Genomic DNA, 21,952 nt, shown 5'->3' on the forward strand with positions numbered 1-21,952 from the left:
ATAAAAGACAAAAATCCTAATTCAATGATTTCTCTAATACCAAATAATACATAATTTTGAAACACCTTAACATTATATAAATAAACTATATGTACGTATATATTATACAAAATTTTGAAACAGATATAATTACAAAAATTTTCTACTTTAATTTAATGTAAAATTGTTAGATTAAAAAAGCCTCAATATTTTTAATGAATGAAATTAATATAACCAGGCACAAAATGTGTTTATATAATATAAAATTATTTAAAAACTTAATAGTAAAGTTGTTTCATCTTTATATAAAATCAAAAACACAATCCAAAATAATAGCATTTGCAATTTAACAAAAAGATCCATAACTATGGGTTTTTTGTAGCAAACAGCTCCTGTTTCTTGTTAATTTTGGTTTTACATAATTTAATAAAACAAATACAAAAATTTTTCATTTTATGGGAATTTTATAAATCTTATTAAATAGAACAGAAGATTATTAATTTTTTTAATGCTGACTGTTCAATAAGTTTAATCTGGACTTTCAAATATCATCATATACAATCCTAATTAAAATTAAACAATCTATTTTTGTCAAAAACATGTTAAAATATTAATGTTGTATGTGCGATGGTTACACAANGAATTTGTTAGTCTTCCCATTGAAATTAATTTGCAACCAGGCACAAAATGTGTTTATATAATATAAAATTATTTAAAAACTTAATAGTAAAGTTGTTTCATCTTTATATAAAATCAAAAACACAATCCAAAATAATAGCATTTGCAATTTAACAAAAAGATCCATAACTATGGGTTTTTGTAGCAAACAGCTCCTGTTTCTTGTTAATTTTGGTTTTACATAATTTAATAAAACAAATACAAAAATTTTTCATTTTATGGGAATTTTATAAATCTTATTAAATAGAACAGAAGATTATTAATTTTTTTAATGCTGACTGTTCAATAAGTTTAATCTGGACTTTCAAATATCATCATATACAATCCTAATTAAAATTAAACAATCTATTTTTGTCAAAAACATGTTAAAATATTAATGTTGTATGTGCGATGGTTACACAATACTACATAAAAATCTGTTGGAGATAACAGTATTAAAAAATATATTATAAAAAACATCAAATTTAGACTTCTTAGAAAAATATCAGCCTTTTCTCTCTTTTTCATCACATAACTAATTTAATTTTCAGAATTTTTATAAATGTTCATTATTGAATATTGCATGAGCATTATTAATAAACAGATAAGTAAAAGCTATTTTCCAAATAATGATATAGAACAAAAGAAGAAATTAAAAAAAATTCAAATTAAAAATTAAAAATAAGAATTTTAAAAAAGCAAAAAAAAACCAGATGAATAACTATTATAAGAATAGTATAAACAAAAATTTTAAGATTAAATTGGTAAAAGATTGTAAGCAGTTGCAATAAAGTCATACAGATCAGCAATTGCAAGAAAAACTTGTTATCAAATATTTAAAATAATCAATTTTTATATGGAAAATATTCAAATCTGCAATTATAATGTGAGGAAATTTAATGTTTGCATACTGTAAATTAAAATTGTCCTTGAAGATGTATGTAACTAACTCTGTGTTCATTTTACGTATCTATCTATCACAGATACTTTGTCTAAATAAATTTAAAGTTTGAGAAATAAATCTTATGTATTCAAACATGGCACTGTAAATGAATGTATAAAATCAAAAATTAAGATAAATAACAAAACAATACATTTTATATTTTTTCATACTAATATTTATGAATACCTTTAGCTATATATTCAAACAATTAGATTGTTTCAACATTACAAATTTCTATGTAAAATTTATTCTTTTCTTTTCCTGATTTCAATTTTCATTGTAATGTTAGGACTTTAGTTCACCTTAATTTTTAAGTTTTTTTACACCTTTCATTTTTCTAAAGTGTGTATATATACTGTATTTACTTACATAAAAGACAAGATTTTTATTCATTTATCACAGCTTGAAATTCCTAGATCGTCCTATTCCTAAACGCGAGCAAAAGATTCTTTATGCTTTTGCAAATAATTTTTGTGAACCGTGTATTTGCATTTTTACCAGATGCTTATCCTCTTGTATTTAAAAACATAAGTATTTTATCTCGGTCATTTACTCCTGACAATATACAAGAACAATTCAAAGATGAATAGCAATAGAAAAAGCAAAGCTTTTGAATTAAATTCCAGATTGAAATTCCAAAATCACACGAGAGGCCGATATAAGTTTTAATCCATTCCCACGTGAAAACAGATGATTATTTGGAAATCAGAATTTGGAGAAACTCATAAGCATAATCGACAGAGAGGTAGATTCGACTGTTAAGAATTGGCAAAAAAAGGTTCTTGATTGTCTAGCTTTACATGAACAAATTATGTTGTCGATTTTACAAGATTTTTCCTTAAAGTTTAAAATGACATTAATTTTTGTGGGACAATGTATGCATTTACATTCATTTGATATTTTACTTGTGATTAAATGAAATAAAATTAGAACTGTATTAATAAATGTAATATTTTTTATTTTGATCTTTAAAGTCACACCTTGTCCTACATGCAAGGTCATCTTATATGCAAGTAAATACGATATATTGTTTATTACTATCTTTAAACTATTTCATTTTCTTTCTATTGCCAGCTATATTTAGTTCTTTTACCATTATGTTCTCTTATAAATGATCTCTCTTTCTTTATTTCGCCCAGCATATATCTAACTTAATACTTTGCCATTTGTTTCCTCTTTACTCCTTGTTTTTGATTTAAATTCTCATCTAACTTTTATTTTATTGCCCAGCACTTATATTAATGACTCTGATTTGTATCCTTCCATTCTTTTATTCCAAAAATTCCTTTTAAATATGAATTCATGTTTAATGCATTATACAATATATTAAATTTATGAATTCATGGAACCAATATTATCATAATTTATTTTTAAATAAATAATTTATTTATTTTTAGCTTGGTATATTACTACATTTCTGCAATATATTCAATTCAGATTATTTAACACAGTTATAAGTTAAAATTAGTATGTTGTTTGAAAAACTTGTTGAAATGTCATTGTTGCAGGTGCACATAATGATTCAACCTTAAAGCATATTAATTCTATAAAATTCAATTGTATTGTTTAAACAATTTTGACATAAAAATTAATTTTTGTTATCTTAATACAGTATTCAATTTAGAAAATTGTTTATATAGTATGTGATTTTGTAATTTGAATATAATAATTTACATGTAGACACTGTCAATAAATTATATATTTTTGAGAGTACTGTAATAAAATTTATTGTGTATACAGATACATATAATTTAAGAAAGTAATTCATATCATACATTATTTAATTTTAAATGTATTTAATTATTTACTTTTCAGTTGTAAANAATTAGGCTAATGACAATAAAAATATATAATCTAGCCAATTAACTAACTTTTAAAAAATATATGAAGTAAATTAGAAATTTTTTCCTTCTTCTACGGCAGACTTAATTTTGATGTTTCAAGGTAATTTAGAAATAACTGATTTAAAAATATACATTTTTTTTTTATTATAATGATATCATATTAAACAATTTTCAAACAATTTACTTAGATTTACTACAAAGTTCAAAGGTCTTTAAATTTTTCATATTAATCTTAGAAACAAAGAAAATTATCGATTATCTTATTACCTCATTAAAATTTTTCCTAAATTAAATATATTATGAAAATAAACACGAATTACTTTTATATCCCTCTGCATATTAATATTAAGTATGCTTTTGATTATACTTCTTTAAAAGTAAACAAAGTTTTAAAATAATTACAAAGAAAGTTTATATTAACAGAATATAACATGAAAAATATAAAGAAGCATAATAACTCCACAAATAAAGAAGAATACTACTTAATAAAATTTTTATATATCTCTAATTCTCAAACTTATTCAGCTCTAAGAAGAAACAAGTAATATAATAATAATTAACATCAATTCTCTCTTAACTATTTATATCTATCTACATAATCTATTTAATATAAAATATAAGAAAACTCTCTTCCAAACCGAATGAACTCAAAACTTAATATTCACCAATAATCTCTCAAAAGATCACAATTAGCTTATGTATATTTATTGGAGGCAAAATATAAAAGACAAAAATCCTAATTCAATGATTTCTCTAATACCAAATAATACATAATTTTGAAACACCTTAACATTATATAAATAAACTATATGTACGTATATATTATACAAAATTTTGAAACAGATATAATTACAAAAATTTTCTACTTTAATTTAATGTAAAATTGTTAGATTAAAAAAGCCTCAATATTTTTAATGAATGAAATTAATATAACCAGGCACAAAATGTGTTTATATAATATAAAATTATTTAAAAACTTAATAGTAAAGTTGTTTCATCTTTATATAAAATCAAAAACACAATCCAAAATAATAGCATTTGCAATTTAACAAAAAGATCCATAACTATGGGTTTTTTGTAGCAAACAGCTCCTGTTTCTTGTTAATTTTGGTTTTACATAATTTAATAAAACAAATACAAAAATTTTTCATTTTATGGGAATTTTATAAATCTTATTAAATAGAACAGAAGATTATTAATTTTTTTAATGCTGACTGTTCAATAAGTTTAATCTGGACTTTCAAATATCATCATATACAATCCTAATTAAAATTAAACAATCTATTTTTGTCAAAAACATGTTAAAATATTAATGTTGTATGTGCGATGGTTACACAATACTACATAAAAATCTGTTGGAGATAACAGTATTAAAAAATATATTATAAAAAACATCAAATTTAGACTTCTTAGAAAAATATCAGCCTTTTCTCTCTTTTTCATCACATAACTAATTTAATTTTCAGAATTTTTATAAATGTTCATTATTGAATATTGCATGAGCATTATTAATAAACAGATAAGTAAAAGCTATTTTCCAAATAATGATATAGAACAAAAGAAGAAATTAAAAAAAAATTCAAATTAAAAATTAAAAATAAGAATTTTAAAAAAGCAAAAAAAAAACCAGATGAATAACTATTATAAGAATAGTATAAACAAAAATTTTAAGATTAAATTGGTAAAAGATTGTAAGCAGTTGCAATAAAGTCATACAGATCAGCAATTGCAAGAAAAACTTGTTATCAAATATTTAAAATAATCAATTTTTATATGGAAAATATTCAAATCTGCAATTATAATGTGAGGAAATTTAATGTTTGCATACTGTAAATTAAAATTGTCCTTGAAGATGTATGTAACTAACTCTGTGTTCATTTTACGTATCTATCTATCACAGATACTTTGTCTAAATAAATTTAAAGTTTGAGAAATAAATCTTATGTATTCAAACATGGCACTGTAAATGAATGTATAAAATCAAAAATTAAGATAAATAACAAAACAATACATTTTATATTTTTTCATACTAATATTTATGAATACCTTTAGCTATATATTCAAACAATTAGATTGTTTCAACATTACAAATTTCTATGTAAAATTTATTCTTTTCTTTTCCTGATTTCAATTTTCATTGTAATGTTAGGACTTTAGTTCACCTTAATTTTTAATTTTTTTTACACCTTTCATTTTTCTAAAGTGTGTATATATACTGTATTTACTTACATAAAAGACAAGATTTTTATTCATTTATCACAGCTTGAAATTCCTAGATCGTCCTATTCCTAAACGCGAGCAAAAGATTCTTTATGCTTTTGCAAATAATTTTTGTGAACCGTGTATTTGCATTTTTACCAGATGCTTATCCTCTTGTATTTAAAAACATAAGTATTTTATCTCGGTCATTTACTCCTGACAATATACAAGAACAATTCAAAGATGAATAGCAATAGAAAAAGCAAAGCTTTTGAATTAAATTCCAGATTGAAATTCCAAAATCACACGAGAGGCCGATATAAGTTTTAATCCATTCCCACGTGAAAACAGATGATTATTTGGAAATCAGAATTTGGAGAAACTCATAAGCATAATCGACAGAGAGGTAGATTCGACTGTTAAGAATTGGCAAAAAAAGGTTCTTGATTGTCTAGCTTTACATGAACAAATTATGTTGTCGATTTTACAAGATTTTTCCTTAAAGTTTAAAATGACATTAATTTTTGTGGGACAATGTATGCATTTACATTCATTTGATATTTTACTTGTGATTAAATGAAATAAAATTAGAACTGTATTAATAAATGTAATATTTTTTATTTTGATCTTTAAAGTCACACCTTGTCCTACATGCAAGGTCATCTTATATGCAAGTAAATACGATATATTGTTTATTACTATCTTTAAACTATTTCATTTTCTTTCTATTGCCAGCTATATTTAGTTCTTTTACCATTATGTTCTCTTATAAATGATCTCTCTTTCTTTATTTCGCCCAGCATATATCTAACTTAATACTTTGCCATTTGTTTCCTCTTTACTCCTTGTTTTTGATTTAAATTCTCATCTAACTTTTATTTTATTGCCCAGCACTTATATTAATGACTCTGATTTGTATCCTTCCATTCTTTTATTCCAAAAATTCCTTTTAAATATGAATTCATGTTTAATGCATTATACAATATATTAAATTTATGAATTCATGAAACCAATATTATCATAATTTATTTTTAAATAAATAATTTATTTATTTTTAGCTTGGTATATTACTACATTTCTGCAATATATTCAATTCAGATTATTTAACACAGTTATAAGTTAAAATTAGTATGTTGTTTGAAAAACTTGTTGAAATGTCATTGTTGCAGGTGCACATAATGATTCAACCTTAAAGCATATTAATTCTATAAAATTCAATTGTATTGTTTAAACAATTTTGACATAAAAATTAATTTTTGTTATCTTAATACAGTATTCAATTTAGAAAATTGTTTATATAGTATGTGATTTTGTAATTTGAATATAATAATTTACATGTAGACACTGTCAATAAATTATATATTTTTGAGAGTACTGTAATAAAATTTATTGTGTATACAGATACATATAATTTAAGAAAGTAATTCATATCATACATTATTTAATTTTAAATGTATTTAATTATTTACTTTTCAGTTGTAAATTCATTAAAAACCTACCTATTTATGGCAACTTACTGAAAGTAAATAATTTCAAACTAAAAACAAATTTCATATTCAAAATAAAAATTATGAAATATAATTTATTAAAAAAAAAAAACAAAAATATATCTTTATATTAGAATACATGCAAATTAATGGTATGGTTTCATTTCTGAAGATCAAATCACATTTCATTGTAAGAAAAATTTTCAATTTAGAATAAAATAATATGTATTTTAAAGTGAATATCAGTAGATTACTTTTTAATCATAAATTTTGAATCAAAATTTAATTAATATAAATTACATTAATTAATTACAAAAATATATTCTATTTTAAAAAGCCATTTAACACATTGTTTGAAATAAGAATGTATTGATAACTTTTGCTAAACTTTCCTCATATCCTCCAAAAATATTCTGAAATAGAAAATTAACTTGTCTAAATTGATTAAATAGATAAAAATGTTACTTAGAAAAATAAATTGAATTAGTTCTTGTATACTTGTAGAAAATATTTGTATTATATATGAATTTTAATGAATTTGTTAGTCTTCCCATTGAAATTAATTTGCCAATCAAAAATATATATATTTAGATAATTAATTTTAAGTAAAGTTAAAAAACTACTTTTATCATTTATCCATATAGACTACATTCCAGTCTATTAAGAGTAAAACTCAACTTTTCAGAGTATGTTCAAATTTTCCAAGTGAAAAAATCTGCAAGGATTATAATTTTTGAAAAAGTACTGTTCACAGTTAGTATAAATTCTAGTTGATTCAGTTTTTGATTTTATATGGAAAATCTGAAGCACATTTTAAAACATTTTAATTCTCAAGAACAATTCTAAATAAATAAATAATACAGTAAACTAAATAATTCCTGTAATGCCTGTAAAATAAAAAGTGCCTGATGATTTATTTCATATGTAGTATCATTACTGAACAATTATTCAAAATGGTAATCTTGAATTCATCTAATATTGTAGATGATGAACCCAAGATTACCATTTTAGATGCTGTCAACATAATGCAAATTCTGATAAAACAAAAAGATGTGCCAAATACAAGACTGGTACTAAGCACCCTAGATAAGATGAAACAACAAGCACCTCTCAATGTGAAAAAACTCCTTTAGCATAATAATAGTAACTATATTAAATAATGATATGTAGCATATTGGAATGCTGTTGCACAGTTCAGGAATTTATGATAAAGCTTTTGATTACACATACAGTACAATCAAAAATTACTGACTTCTTTCAAAAATTAACAAATATTCTGGAGATGACAATATGATTATCAGTGCTGCCACTACTGGAAATGTTAATATGATTATCAGTGCTGCCACATTTGTCAGCTATTTGTTCAAGATAGCAATGACGATAAATTTTTAATTACAAACAGTCAGTCAGATAGTTAAAATAATAGAGCCAACTTGCTACTGTGAAGAACTCACGTTCAAATCAGAATTTGCTCAATTTTTAATAGAATGATTCATCTGAATACATCAGGTCCTATGACACATAAGTTGGCCATTCCATTGTGGGCCTTGCTGAACTCATAACAGGCATGATTAAAAGACTCTCTTAATTCCACAGGGCAGAAACAAAAATTACAAAAATAAGATGCTGATTCGCTATAGCCTCTTACACAATTTTAAAATAATGAAATTTTCTCTAAATAGCACTACTAGAAAACTGATTTTAAAGCTTCCTTATTCTCAAGGTATGTTTTTCATTATTTAATAACTTTTTTCAACATTCTGGCATTTTGACTATATTTCAATGTAACAAAATTTCATTATAATAAATGTATTTCAATGATTTCGTAATTTCATTACACTGACATTTTACTGTATTCAGTTATAAAAAAATTGCATCATATACTTGAATCTTTTATTATTTTTTAATCCTTTTGATAACATATCACTTCTAATTTGATACAAGTAAAATGGCAAGGCCATTTTTTGGGAGAAGACTATGTCTCAGACTCAGGGTTCGACTACTCACCATTTTCTAAGGAAAAGAGAAAAATGAGAACTAACCAATGAGAAAAAGCCGACACCGGTACTCGAGGTCCTGGCATAGATTACGGCAGGCTTCATTGCTGTAATCTATGTCAGGACCCCAAGTACCGGTGTCGACTTTTCCTCATTAATTAGTGTATCGTAGCCATGGCGGCATGGTTACAATGGGTTGCATTGTCATGGGCTTGTTCTTGGCTACAGTAAGCAGGAAGACATTTTTACCTGAATTGTCCCAGTGTTGTTCTTGCTCTCGTTCTTTCACAAGACTGCGAGACGACAAGAGCAAGAGAATATACACATAACATGTGTCACACATTTGTCAAAATTTGATTTTGCAATGTCCGCATTTTGAACTTCCCAACAAGCAATGCGTGCGCAAATCTCGCACTAGCGCCTGTTTGTAGAAACAGTGTTGCCATTTTGTATTTTACTTTGACTCGCCTGACTACCTACAAGTCTGGACTTTATTTTTTTATGTGCATATGATTTGGACACCAAATACTCTGTGCCAAATTGCAATTCCTGACATGTACTGCTTCATATCCATAAAGTGTCCAGCCGTTGACAGCAGCATGATTTTATAGACAAGACATAGTCTTGTCAATAATGGCATAAATCCAGGAATTGCACTAAATAAAATATAAGATTGTTTCATTTTGCTATTATAAAAAAAATACATCAAGTAAAATCATTTAAATTGAATTTTATATACATAAACACATGCTGCTGGATATAAATTATTAAATAAAAAAGAAAAAGCCCACCAGTGATTAGCCAACTATCAGTATTTAGTTCAGGGTTTGCACCTAGCCAATAGTTTGGCCACATGGAATTTTCTGAGTTTTCTTCATGTTAGTAATACTTAAATAGGGGCGTTTCCTATAAAAAACCTCCCTGAAGGCATTCCCCCTCAGATGCATGAATGATGATCACCCATGCATCAAATGTTGCCATAACAGAATAAAATAAAAAAAAACAGGAAAATCAGAAAACAATATAATATAGGAATTTTATTTTAATTTGCTGCTTTAATATAGTTAAGCAGTATATTAATATCATCTTAAATAATCTATGAAATATTTGTAATAATTTTCTAACAGAATAATCAGTTTGAGAATTTTGAGTATACCGTAATACCCCGAACTTACGCGATAGGGGACCGAGTGATAATCGTGTAAGTCGGAGTAAAATTTCGCAATTTGTGTAAAATCCAAGTCAGATGTATGTAAGCTAATAAATGTTCTCGTTAATCTTATCTCATCTTTTGATTCATTTACAGTTACAAGAAATCACCACATAGTCTCTCAAGTCTCCGTACATATAACAAACACAGTAATAAATAACACAAAATAAATTGTAGCTATGTGTCGATTCCGTGCGACACGTCCAAACATGTAAGCTGAATAATAGCGTGGGGGGTGAGTAATCAAGAGTTGCGTGGCACTCAAACAAAAGACAAATCAACGAGATTTGAAAATCATGTAACTCTGGGATCGCGTAAGTCAGGGTAGCGTAAGTTGAGGTATTACTGTAATTAACATTATAGACTGAAATCTAAATCATTATCAAATCTTGTCAGCATAACAAGAAGTACTTGTCAGACTCTTCATATAACACTTCTTTAATTTTATATAATGATATCTAAATATTACATTGAAATATATTTTAGTTAAAAAATTATCAAAGAGCAATTTTAAAAAATTAAATTTTTCTACATTTACACATTATATTCTGTGATTTGATCCTCCAAGAAAATGATAATACATGATATTAAAAGAAAATAATCATAATTAGAAATAAACTTAAATCAAATCATAACTTTTATTATAGCAAAATAATTATAAAAACAAAATATAAATAACGAATAATAGTATATTTATTTATTTAAAATTTTTTTCTCCTAAACTTTATTATAAATGAGTGATGTTTGTTTATATAAAAATTTCTCAAAATTTAGAATGCCATCTTTCAAATTAAATGACAAATTACTTATATTTTTAATGCTAATTAAAATACTCAACATTAAAGCAATCAATATAAATGACAGTTTAAATCCCTGCATTGCTAAATTCATCCTAGTTTTTAAATTTTGTTTAAATGATATTCAAAATACAGTAGAATTCCACATTCATGCATTTCATATATTCACAGTTCAGTATTTGCAACTATTTTTAATATTTATAAAGCTAAACTTTGCTTATTTGCAAAAGAATTAACAATAATAATAAAATTACAAATAAAGAGAATAAAATAATTTTCAATGTTTTTCTCTTAAATGAGTTCTTTGTAATTCATGTTGTGCGATTAATTGATGCTATCTCAACTTTGGTTATATTAGTAAGTGCAATTATATGAATAGTAATCGTTATAATTTGTATTAGTTTGCATTGTAAAAATCAACATTATAGAACCTTTGTCCCAGAAGTTCCCAGACAGCCTTTTTCTCAAATCATTCCATACAGCATTCTCCTTTAGATCCTATTGTATTTTACAAGGCTTTATAAACAAATAAGAAAATTGAACATGTTGAGATTGCATCGATCTTCTGGAAACTGTCCATAATAACCCCATGCTACTGTACTGTATCATTGCAACAGATGAAAACTGGTACTACCAATACAACCTGCAAACCAAATGACAAAGTGCTGAGTGGAAAGGCCTTGGATCACTGCTATTGAAAAGAGTCAGTCACCCACTGAAGACAAAAACCATACCAACTGATTTCTGATGCAAGGGAAATTGGGCATAAGGAATTTGTTCTTCAGAGCAAGACTGTTAATTAACACATCTACTGATGTTCTGCAGCCATTATTGCAAACTCTATACTGCTGTCATCCCAAACTTCATCAGTCCCTTCTTGTGATGTCTTCTTGCTAACACAAGATCTCTTACCACCTTATTGTTGCAACAATTCTTGACTGGAAAACAGGTGACAATGTTTCCACATTCCCTACTTACCTGAACTGTCCCCATGACCTTCTTTTTTATTTCCCCATCTGAAACACATGGATGAAGTCCACATCATCTGTCTATCAAAGAATAGACAGATGATGTGGACTTCATCCAATAGGCTGTATATACTTAATTCCATTACAAAAGAAAAATTCCAGAGCTTCTTTGAGGACCTTCAATACCATTGGAACCATTGCATCATTGCACAAGAAGACCATTTTGAAGGTACAGCATAGTAATATGCTTGTTATTTCTTAGAAAAAGGCTCATTCCAAAAACTTTTGGGATACTGATTATATTTCACAAAATTTTAGTTAGCCTTTTTTTAATCTTTACAAATCAACAATTTCATATAAACAAACACACTAGTTGTACAATATCAAGAAAGCTGAAAGAAGTAATGTCCATGTAGACAAAATTACAGTGCAAGGTTCTTTGCAGGAAGGTAAATCCGTATCTATGGTTGGTTTTGCTTTTGTCATAAATGAATCTAACATAAGATAAATAAGAAAAGAAAGAGAGAGATTAGAAATGTAATAGAAAAACTTCTTTATTTGAAAATATGTTTTTATTTTTACTTATGTATTTTTTATCATTCTTCTCCTAACATTTTTTCAATACATTTTCCCTTCCCATATTTGTAGTATCTATATTTATAGCAGTCTTACAAACAATCCTCATAAATATGGAGTTTCTACTGTACTTTTTAATAAAGATATATTCATTGAATATATAAAAATGTTAAAATCATAATATCAGAAATAAGATCTGTGGTGTAATGTGGTGAAATAAATGATTTATTTATAGTTAATACGAAGTTTAAAACAAACAAGAATACTTAAAAATATCAGATTGTATTTTTGTTTGTGAAGTCATAAAATTTGAAAATGTATGTGTAATTGAAAAGTATTATATAATACATACACTTTATTGCTGAGAATCATTTTACTGTTTTTATATGATTCTCAGCAATAAGGTGTATGTGTTATATAATATTTAATGAGTCTGAGGATATGTTGAAATTGAAAAGTATAATTTTATTTCCTACCATTTTCTTTGTATAATTATTTTTGAGCAAAGAAAACATTAATTAAGTCTTAATGATTTCAATATTAAAAAAAAAACTTCATTTTAATTTTGCATTATAATGGTATTTACTACCGTGTTTCCCCGAAAATAAGACAGTGTCTTATATTAATTTTTGCTCTGAAAAATATGCTAGGTCTTATTTTCAGGGAGTGTTTTATTTTTTCCAGGAAGAAGAATTCACATTTATTATTGAACAAAATAATTCCCAAGTCGAACTTAGACGAGGGTGATGTATATCCGGTTTGTCGAACTGTCGCCTTTTCATAGCGTCAACATCGGACTCGATGACCAATTAGTGCTTACTGAACCGTAGCACTATGCAAATGTAATGTGGCGTGATTCCCGGCCGACCAATTAGCCATCACCAGCCGTAACGTTATGCAAATCTGTGATTCCCAAGCCATAGTCTTGTGCAAATCATGCCGTGTATCGTAATTGTCTGCTGACCAATCAGTAGCTGTACTTTCAAAAAGGCAACGGCCACTTTCAACCATCTGTCGATGACCGTTACGACTAAAAAAAACTTCGCTAGGTCTTACTTTCAGGGGAGGTCTTATATTTCGCAATTCAGCAAAATCTGTGCTAGGTCTTATTTTCTGCGGATGTCTTATTTTCGGGGAAACACGGTATTTAAAGATTTTCATAACTATGATAACAAATCATATTTTACAGGAAATAAATGAATTTCTAAAATTCAAAATTTTTGGCTTGAAACTCATCTATTGCTGTGAATAAAAGAATGGTTTGATAATAAAGAGCACATCTTTATGCAACATGAAGCATTGTGTTACAAAGCAGAAAAAAAAATTGATATTCCTGCAATAACTGAACTTTAAAGTAATTACAACTGAGTTAAGATAATTAAGCTGAGTAGTTAAATTATTAAAGTCAATCATCAGAAACTAACAAAAATAAAAATCTATAAAACTAAGAACCAGTTAAATTAAAACATTGCCAAACAATTGAAAATAAGGAAAACAAATAAAATTGCTCCACTGATTTTGAATATGTAATTTCACCTTTACTTAAAGCTACTTACAAAACTTCAATCTTGTTTAACTTTTGATTGTAACATGAATTGAGAAACTTCTGAATTTTACAACAACAGGTTAAAAGTCAACAAAAGAAAAATTATTTTGAAAAAGCTGAAAGATTTCAGATATTTTTCTATCAACTGTTCACTTTATGTAATTTTTCACATTTAATCCAAATTCATACATGAAATAAATCATCCTCAGAAGATACACATTAATGTATAATGTATGAAAACAGTTGATTTCTTGAGTATATTTTCTAGCTTACTTCATAATTATACTTATAGATCTATGATGGATCCAGATTACTAGAACATTCAATTATTTGTCTGATATTAGAAAATGAATAAAAAGTAGATATATTTCCTGCTTCAATTAATAAAATGGTTCTCAAAGTTATAAGAAAAAAAGAAAAAAACAATTTTCATCTTTTAAAGTTTGTGAACAACAAAAAGACAAGCAATTTAATTAAATTAGCTACTCTTACTTCAAATTTATGTTAATCTTAATTAATTAATTGGGAATGTCTTTGACCCTCTTAAGACAATTAAAAAGATTTGACTTTCATAACAAGAGGTAACAGAAACATTGATAATGCTGCCAAGGTTCAATAACTATATTTTAAATCCATTCCAATTCCAAATATCTCAATCAAATTCTATTATTATAAAAAAAATATAACAACAAAAAGAAAAGAGCAAGCATTTAACTTAGTTTTGATATATTTTACAATAAAAAAAAAATTAACAAAAACCTTATTTCAGACTTTCCTTCAAAAAATTTGTAGCCAAAAAAATTTCTAAAATCATACAAGTCATTCAAAAATATAAATATATTAATACTAAATAAATGAAAATATCATTTAACAGAGATGAATAATTGTAACCTTTCTATAATATCAATAGTTGAAAAATTAAAACAAAAATAGTTTGAAAATCAATGTAAAAGATATACAATTTTGTTGTTTGATAACTAGAAATTATATTAATCTCTTTGTTTTCATAAATATAAACTTGACTTTAAAGTCAAAATATATTTCCTAAATTTACAAAGAAAAAAAAATCTATTGTTTAAGAAAGTTATCATGTTTTTTTTATAAAATATCTTAATATTACATTTTATATTTCATATTTAAATCCTTTTAAAAGTTTAAAATATTACATTTATTACATTTTTATAATCATATATAATAAATATTATTGATATTAACCTTATCAATTATTATTCAATGAATATATACAGTTCAATTTTGTGTCCAATCTTTTCATTATTCTAATTTATTTAGTTAAAATTTATATTACAGTAATAAAATAGAATTGTAATTAAATGAAATGTACCCGCTCAATTTAATTGCCTTTGATTTCAATTCTTTATCCTTTTCTTTTATTTCTGCAATTGTCTGCCATGCTTCAATTTGTGGATTTAAATCACAAACCCATCTTAGATACATTGCAGGCCATAATATCTGTAAATACATAATTTTTTTATTTTCACTTAATTAGTTAAAATACAGTCGACCTCCCTATAACACAGGTTCCTATAGTTTGGATTCCTATATCATGGCGAAAAAATTGCGACAGTATTCATACAAACATGCTAAAAAAACTCATATAATTCGGTAAAATGTCATTGCCGACTCATGTCGTGACAGGATTGGTCGGATCTAGACCAATAGCGGATATTGTACAAACCGTTGAGTTTAAACAAGCAGAAGACCTACTGAAAACCATTTATTGTTTAACATCCATAAAAATTATATTTATATTAATGATGTCTCCAAAGTTAAGCAAATTTTTCGCGAAAAAAATAATTTATCGGGAAGCATGCGAGCGCCATTTGATGACATGTTCCACGACATAAACAAGCTAAACAATGGCGTAGTCGAACAGTGCATGCTCGGTAAATAATCTACAATTTTTTGTTTATAGCATAGTTTATATGGATTATTCCCAAAAAATTATACGTATTTTCAAAATGTTGAGTCGAATTAGTCTAGAATCAATTAATTTTATGAAAGAAACCTTTCAATACAAACAGCTGTAGTCCGTAAACTGCATATGTGCCGGCTGTGATTGTCTGGACTCGTAGAAAATGGATTCATAAAAACCGAAACATATCTACTGTGTTATAGGGGAGATCGACTGTATATAAACAACTACTACTATGAATATATTAAAAATTGAGTCTCAACAAAAATAATCTTATGCAGAAATTTCAGTTAATGATATTTATTGTATATTAATATATGTACTCTGATGTTAGAAAAAAACTTGACATGACAATAATTTTTATTTGATAATATATAAGTTATATATGTACTATCAATATATAATTATCAACCTCTAATAATTGTGGCGTAGTAAACACTAGTATTGTGTTTCATTCCAAAGACACATGGCAAGTTTTCCATCAAATTCCTTTATTAGTTGAGTCAACTCAACTAATAAAGGAATTTGATGGAAACTTGCCATGTGACTTTGAAATAAAACACAATACTAGTGTTTACTACACCACAATTATAAAACAGGACACGGTTTCAAAAAACAAAGCTCTAATAATTTTTAATAAATGTATTTCAAAATACTTTTAAAAAGTATAAGATATACTAAATGTTAAATTTATTGTAATTAAAGAACGATGCAAGCAGATGTAATTATTAATCATCAAAACTTATTGAAACAATTATAAAAAAACATTGACAAATTAGCCCAGCACAAGCTTCACTACCTGCCTCATTGAAAATGGCCACCATTTTCAATGTAAGATGTAACAAAATTTATCACTGTAATCTGTACTCTATCTTTAATTACTTTTTAACTTGATTTTGCTTTCTCAATCATTAACACTTAAACTCTAGCATTAATGAATTAACCAAAATGTTTCCTCTATGCATGCAACAAAGTCTAGCCCTGTTCACATACAACACAAATTTCCCAGCACTGCTCTCTAATGGACAGTTGTTCATGAAGCACCCTGTATAATGAATCACAACACCTTCAGCATATTTTATGAACTGACAAAGCACTGTTTTCCCAGAAGAGTGTATTTGTAACTATCACAAACTGTACCACTGAGAAATGTACTCAAAAGCTCTGTGCATTGAGCTGAGTGATTCATATGACCTGTGCAACACCAAGTGCATTTTACCCTAAATGTCTAGTTTGGAGTGAGCAGTTTCTTGGTTCTGTCATTCATTCATTGATAGCAGTGGCGTACCGTAGTGGGGGCGGCAGAAGCAGCCCACCCCAGGCAGCAAAATTTCACAATAAGTAATAATAATATCTTGTAAAAATTTGAAACATCCTAATCTGTACTTGCATTGTGCCTATGATAGTGCTATCATCCAGCAAAGTATCGATAGTATCATCTAGCGAATCGGCTCGCCGGGTGAACTAGTACATTTTCATCCGAGGAATTCCTGCGAAACCTGTTGACCTTTTTTTTTTTTGCTTGTACGGTTCATATACACCACTAATATCCAATAGAACTATTTTAAACAGGTCGCTGCACTACCACCGAATTTTTCATTGCTTGTTCTGTGACAAAACTGAATTTTGGTCTTTTAAACTGATATACCTAAATAAGGGGGGCAAAATTTTCCTCCGCCCCAGGCTGCTGACACCCACGATACAACACTGATTGACAGCATAGCCATTCATCCACATTCATAATAAACATGACTGTGGATGAATGACTGTGGATGAATGACTTAATGACATGAATTGGCAAATTACACCAGATTTAGTACCAGCTCACTTCCAGACACGTCAGTCGCTTCCAAATTAGTTTGGAAACCACTAGATAAGACATAGCCCAATTCCATAGCCACCACATAACCAACTTGATCCCTCCCTATTTTTCCTGTTTGGTTTCCTAAAAGCATCAATGTCCCAGCAGCACTGGATTATATTGGAAAACTAGAGAGACACAAGAAGCCTGTGAAATGGTGACACCAGAAATGCTACATGCCATTCATAATGCCATTCTCAACTGACTACATCCTTATATTGCTACTGAAGGCAGTCATTTCGAATCAATGCCAGAAAGATCTCTTTCACCCCTAGATAGCTGGACATGCTGTATATTTTACAAAATAATTATTAATAAAAATTTTTACAAAATAAAATAAATGAACAGTTTTAAGTGTAATGTATTTTTTTTTTAAATTCTATAGTATTATATAAAAACTTATAATACAATATTTATGGCATTTGATATAAATATTCAATGTAATATAATTACAGTACTGAATATTAAGTTTTTCCAATATCATAAACAAACTTACCAAACTTTGTGGTGCTACTGTTGGCCAAATCACTTTATTATTAGGTTCATACATTGGATTTAAATAGCTAGAAAGGACATCAGGTTGATTTATATGAGACCTGAAAAAAATACTTTAAACTCTTAATAAATTAAAATTGATTTCAAGTTATTTTAAAAGAAATTTTTATTGGATCTAACAACTTTAATTCATTCCTAATCAATAATACATTAACATGGAAGTAGTGCTGTTTTCAGTTTGTGTGGGAGTGGAGTTTTTACAGAGTTACTAATATGATGTTAAACATGATACTGAATAGGACTATATGAAGGATTCAGTAATTAAAAGAAATCCTGATCTATTATATCTGATAAGGAAAAAAAGAGAAAAATTACTTGATAAAACTATAGTCACAAAGTCAATAGAATATAACCTTACAATTAAACCTTATTTGGAAAATACTTCAAAGTTTAAGAGAACATCTAAAAAACATTATTAATGCAGTCGGCAAGATAATTGAGAATGAGAAAATTTTGACTTATTTTTTTAGAAGATGAATTGCAAGGAATCAAATACAAATGATTTATTAATAAAGACTCTTACAGCAGTTCAAATTTCCTCCATCTTGAAACAGTTAAAAGTGGAAAAATATAATATTAAAATCAGTTAAAAGGAATTAGAAGCAAATTTAGAAAGTTAGAGAATAATGATAAAATTCAAAATAAAAGGAAAAATTTATGTGATTTACAAGTTAAAGAACTATAACTGCAAAATGAAAAAATTTCATTTCAATCTGAATTAAATTGGTATGGGACCTGGCATATCCAAATCAATCATCTACAAAAGATTCTGAGTCAACTCTGACTCAATCTTGAATTCCTTACAGTAGCAAGCTGAATCTTTTATCATGTTGACTATCCAACTGCCTATGTTTGTAACTAAAAATTTATTGCCATCACTGTCTTGAACAATCAGCTGACAAAGTAGCAGCAGCAGCAGAATAGCTATTGTTTATTGTTGGAAGAAGTCAGTAAGTTTTGATTGTACTGTATGTGTAATCAAAATCTTTATCATAAATTCCCAACTGTGTTACAACATTCCAATATGCTATACGCTATCAAGTACATTTCTGGTAAAATTTAATACAGTAAGATCCATTAAAACAGACCCTGTAAACCAGTGTTTTTCTCAATCTTGTTCTCATCGTGGACCAGTAAAATTATGGATAATTTTACATGGTCCACGACCAAAAATTTTTGCAATTATGAATTTTGCTTCTTTATTACACTTATACAGTAATACCTCGTTTTTCATAGATTTTTTTGCAAAAAGTTTGTCTTGGTTTTCATCAGTTGCCTTGGATTTTGTCAGCATGCCCCTGATTTTGTCAATGTGCCCATGTGACCTCTTGCTAATTTTGCAAAAACATAGGGAGACCCATGTGTTTTCCTGCTCAGTGTGGCATTGCTTCTCATTGTGTGAACATTACTCCATGAGTCTAGCAAAACAATTCCATTGTTTTCCTTTCCTTTTAGCTCCATCATGGGACCAAAGAAAGTTTCCAGAGCCAGAGGCCCTTTGAATGCTATGTTAAATGTTCATTTATTCTTTACATTAGTTTTTTTTAGGTAATGCTTACCATAGTAGACCAGATGGCCATTCTTCCAGAATCTCTAGGTTAGGTTAGGCTTAGGTTCCAGAAGTACAGTCATTGAGTCTATCATGGTAAAAATTTAGTTTTTTATATTCATTTTATATTAATTTCTTATTGTTTTTAGTATTACACAATATTTATTCTCTATAAAATGTGTTTTTGATATGTATCTTGGAGTGTTGTCTAGAACGAATTAATTGAATTTACATTGATTCATACGGAAATAATTGCCTTAGTTTTTGCCAGTTTCGGATTTAACCGCCTGTTTTCGGACAGATTATCAATGAAAACTGAGGTATCACTATGTTCTTATCTAGATTTACTATATGTAAAAAAGTACATACAGTAATAATCTATAGTTACTACTTAAATGTCACCTGTAATCAACTGTGCCAGTGTCAGTACAGTCAAATATTTTTTTTCTATGGACCAATGAAATTTTTTCATGGACACACAGCTGAAAAACACTGCTCTAAACAACAGAAACCTCCCAAAGTTGAAAATAAATCATTTTTGCATTTCTCGATGTTTCAAGGAGTCCTAAATCCAAAAATGTAAAAATCTGGGGACAATTTTTTGCTGGATTGACATACTTTCCCTCTATAACAGCTGGGAAAGTAAAAATTAGGAAGTTAATAATAAATATAAATAAATTATATATATATATATGTATAGAACAGTAAATACACAGCCAACTGAAGAGGAGTACCTTGGGTGAGGCAAGTAATGCATGTGCCCCAGGCGCCTTTCAAAGAGGCAAAATCGCCAAATTATTAAATTTAAAAATCAAAATAAACCAATTCATATCAAACAATCTCATCTGCGACTCACACAATTGAATGACGTGAATGACTTGAATGATGTGAATGAGCAAGAGGGAATGAGTGGTGCACTTGCTCGTTCGAATTCAACACTTCTCGCACAGTTGTTTATTTTGTTTACATGTGATTTGTGATTCTGATTTAAATACTCCCAAGCAAGCGAGCATTATTGAAGCTACTTGATTTGTTATCTAATTGTCAGTGACAGTGCCTTGAACAAAAATATTGGATTTACTTTTACAGTAAGTACCTCCATATATTCATTTCTTGAATCAGCATGTTCATGAATTAGATTGAGTTTCATTTCTGAGTGGTGTTTAATGCCAATTGGCATCACTTGACAACAAGGCACAAACTTGGCTAAAAACAAATGAATGGATTTTGTATTCTTTATTTTGTAAACTGAATGCATAGTTAAATAGATTTAACACTTTTAGTTACATATTTAGTTAAATACACATTATTAAAAATGAAGTATGTTTTTACGGAAAGTTCAATGACCTGACCTGCGTTTCGCACCTTGTATGAAGATTGAATTTCTAGTTTAATAGTTCAAAGAAATGTAAAAAATTGAAACCAAGGTTAGTTTATGGTTTAGCATTTATTAAGTGTTGTTCATGTAGGTGCAACAAAAATACATAAGCCAAATCAATATTTTTTCACACAGTCAATACTAATAAATAGTTATTTATTAGTCAATTTGAAGTGGCACACAATCGATTATTTGAAAAAGTTTTGAGTAGTCTACAATACTGCAGAATTTTAAATGCAACTTTTGATTTTTGTGTCCCAATCTAAGTTTTAAAAGCAACTTACATTATATAATTTATTTTATCTTATAAATATATCTTTTGATATTATTATTTTCAGGTTATTTCAGAGCCCTTACTTCTCAATTATAATAACACAATATGAAATTAATATTTTCAAAGCAAAAAAGTCTGGGACTGAAGGATGGAAAAGATGAAAATTGCAAGAGGAAGCAGCCCAGAAATCCAGTAACTG

General features: G+C 27.3%; 1 protein-coding gene across 1 annotated transcript in view; it reads right to left on the reverse strand.

Annotated features, from left to right (window-relative positions):
• LOC111626088 (myotubularin-related protein 9-like) overlaps positions 1–21,952 on the reverse strand; it is a 66,758-nt gene that overhangs the window by 3,476 nt on the left and 41,330 nt on the right. Inside the window, exons 9-10 of the mRNA XM_023369370.1 lie at positions 18,494–18,593; positions 15,546–15,673 (exon numbers count right to left, since the gene is read on the reverse strand). Of these exons, the coding sequence (XP_023225138.1) occupies positions 15,546–15,673; positions 18,494–18,593 (228 nt within the window). The remainder of the gene's footprint in view (positions 1–15,545; positions 15,674–18,493; positions 18,594–21,952) is intronic.

The sequence above is a fragment of the Centruroides sculpturatus genome, unplaced genomic scaffold (genome assembly GCF_000671375.1).
Source record: "Centruroides sculpturatus isolate CEXI.00-Female unplaced genomic scaffold, Cexi_2.0 scaffold305, whole genome shotgun sequence".
Lineage (NCBI taxonomy): Eukaryota > Metazoa > Arthropoda > Arachnida > Scorpiones > Buthidae > Centruroides > Centruroides sculpturatus.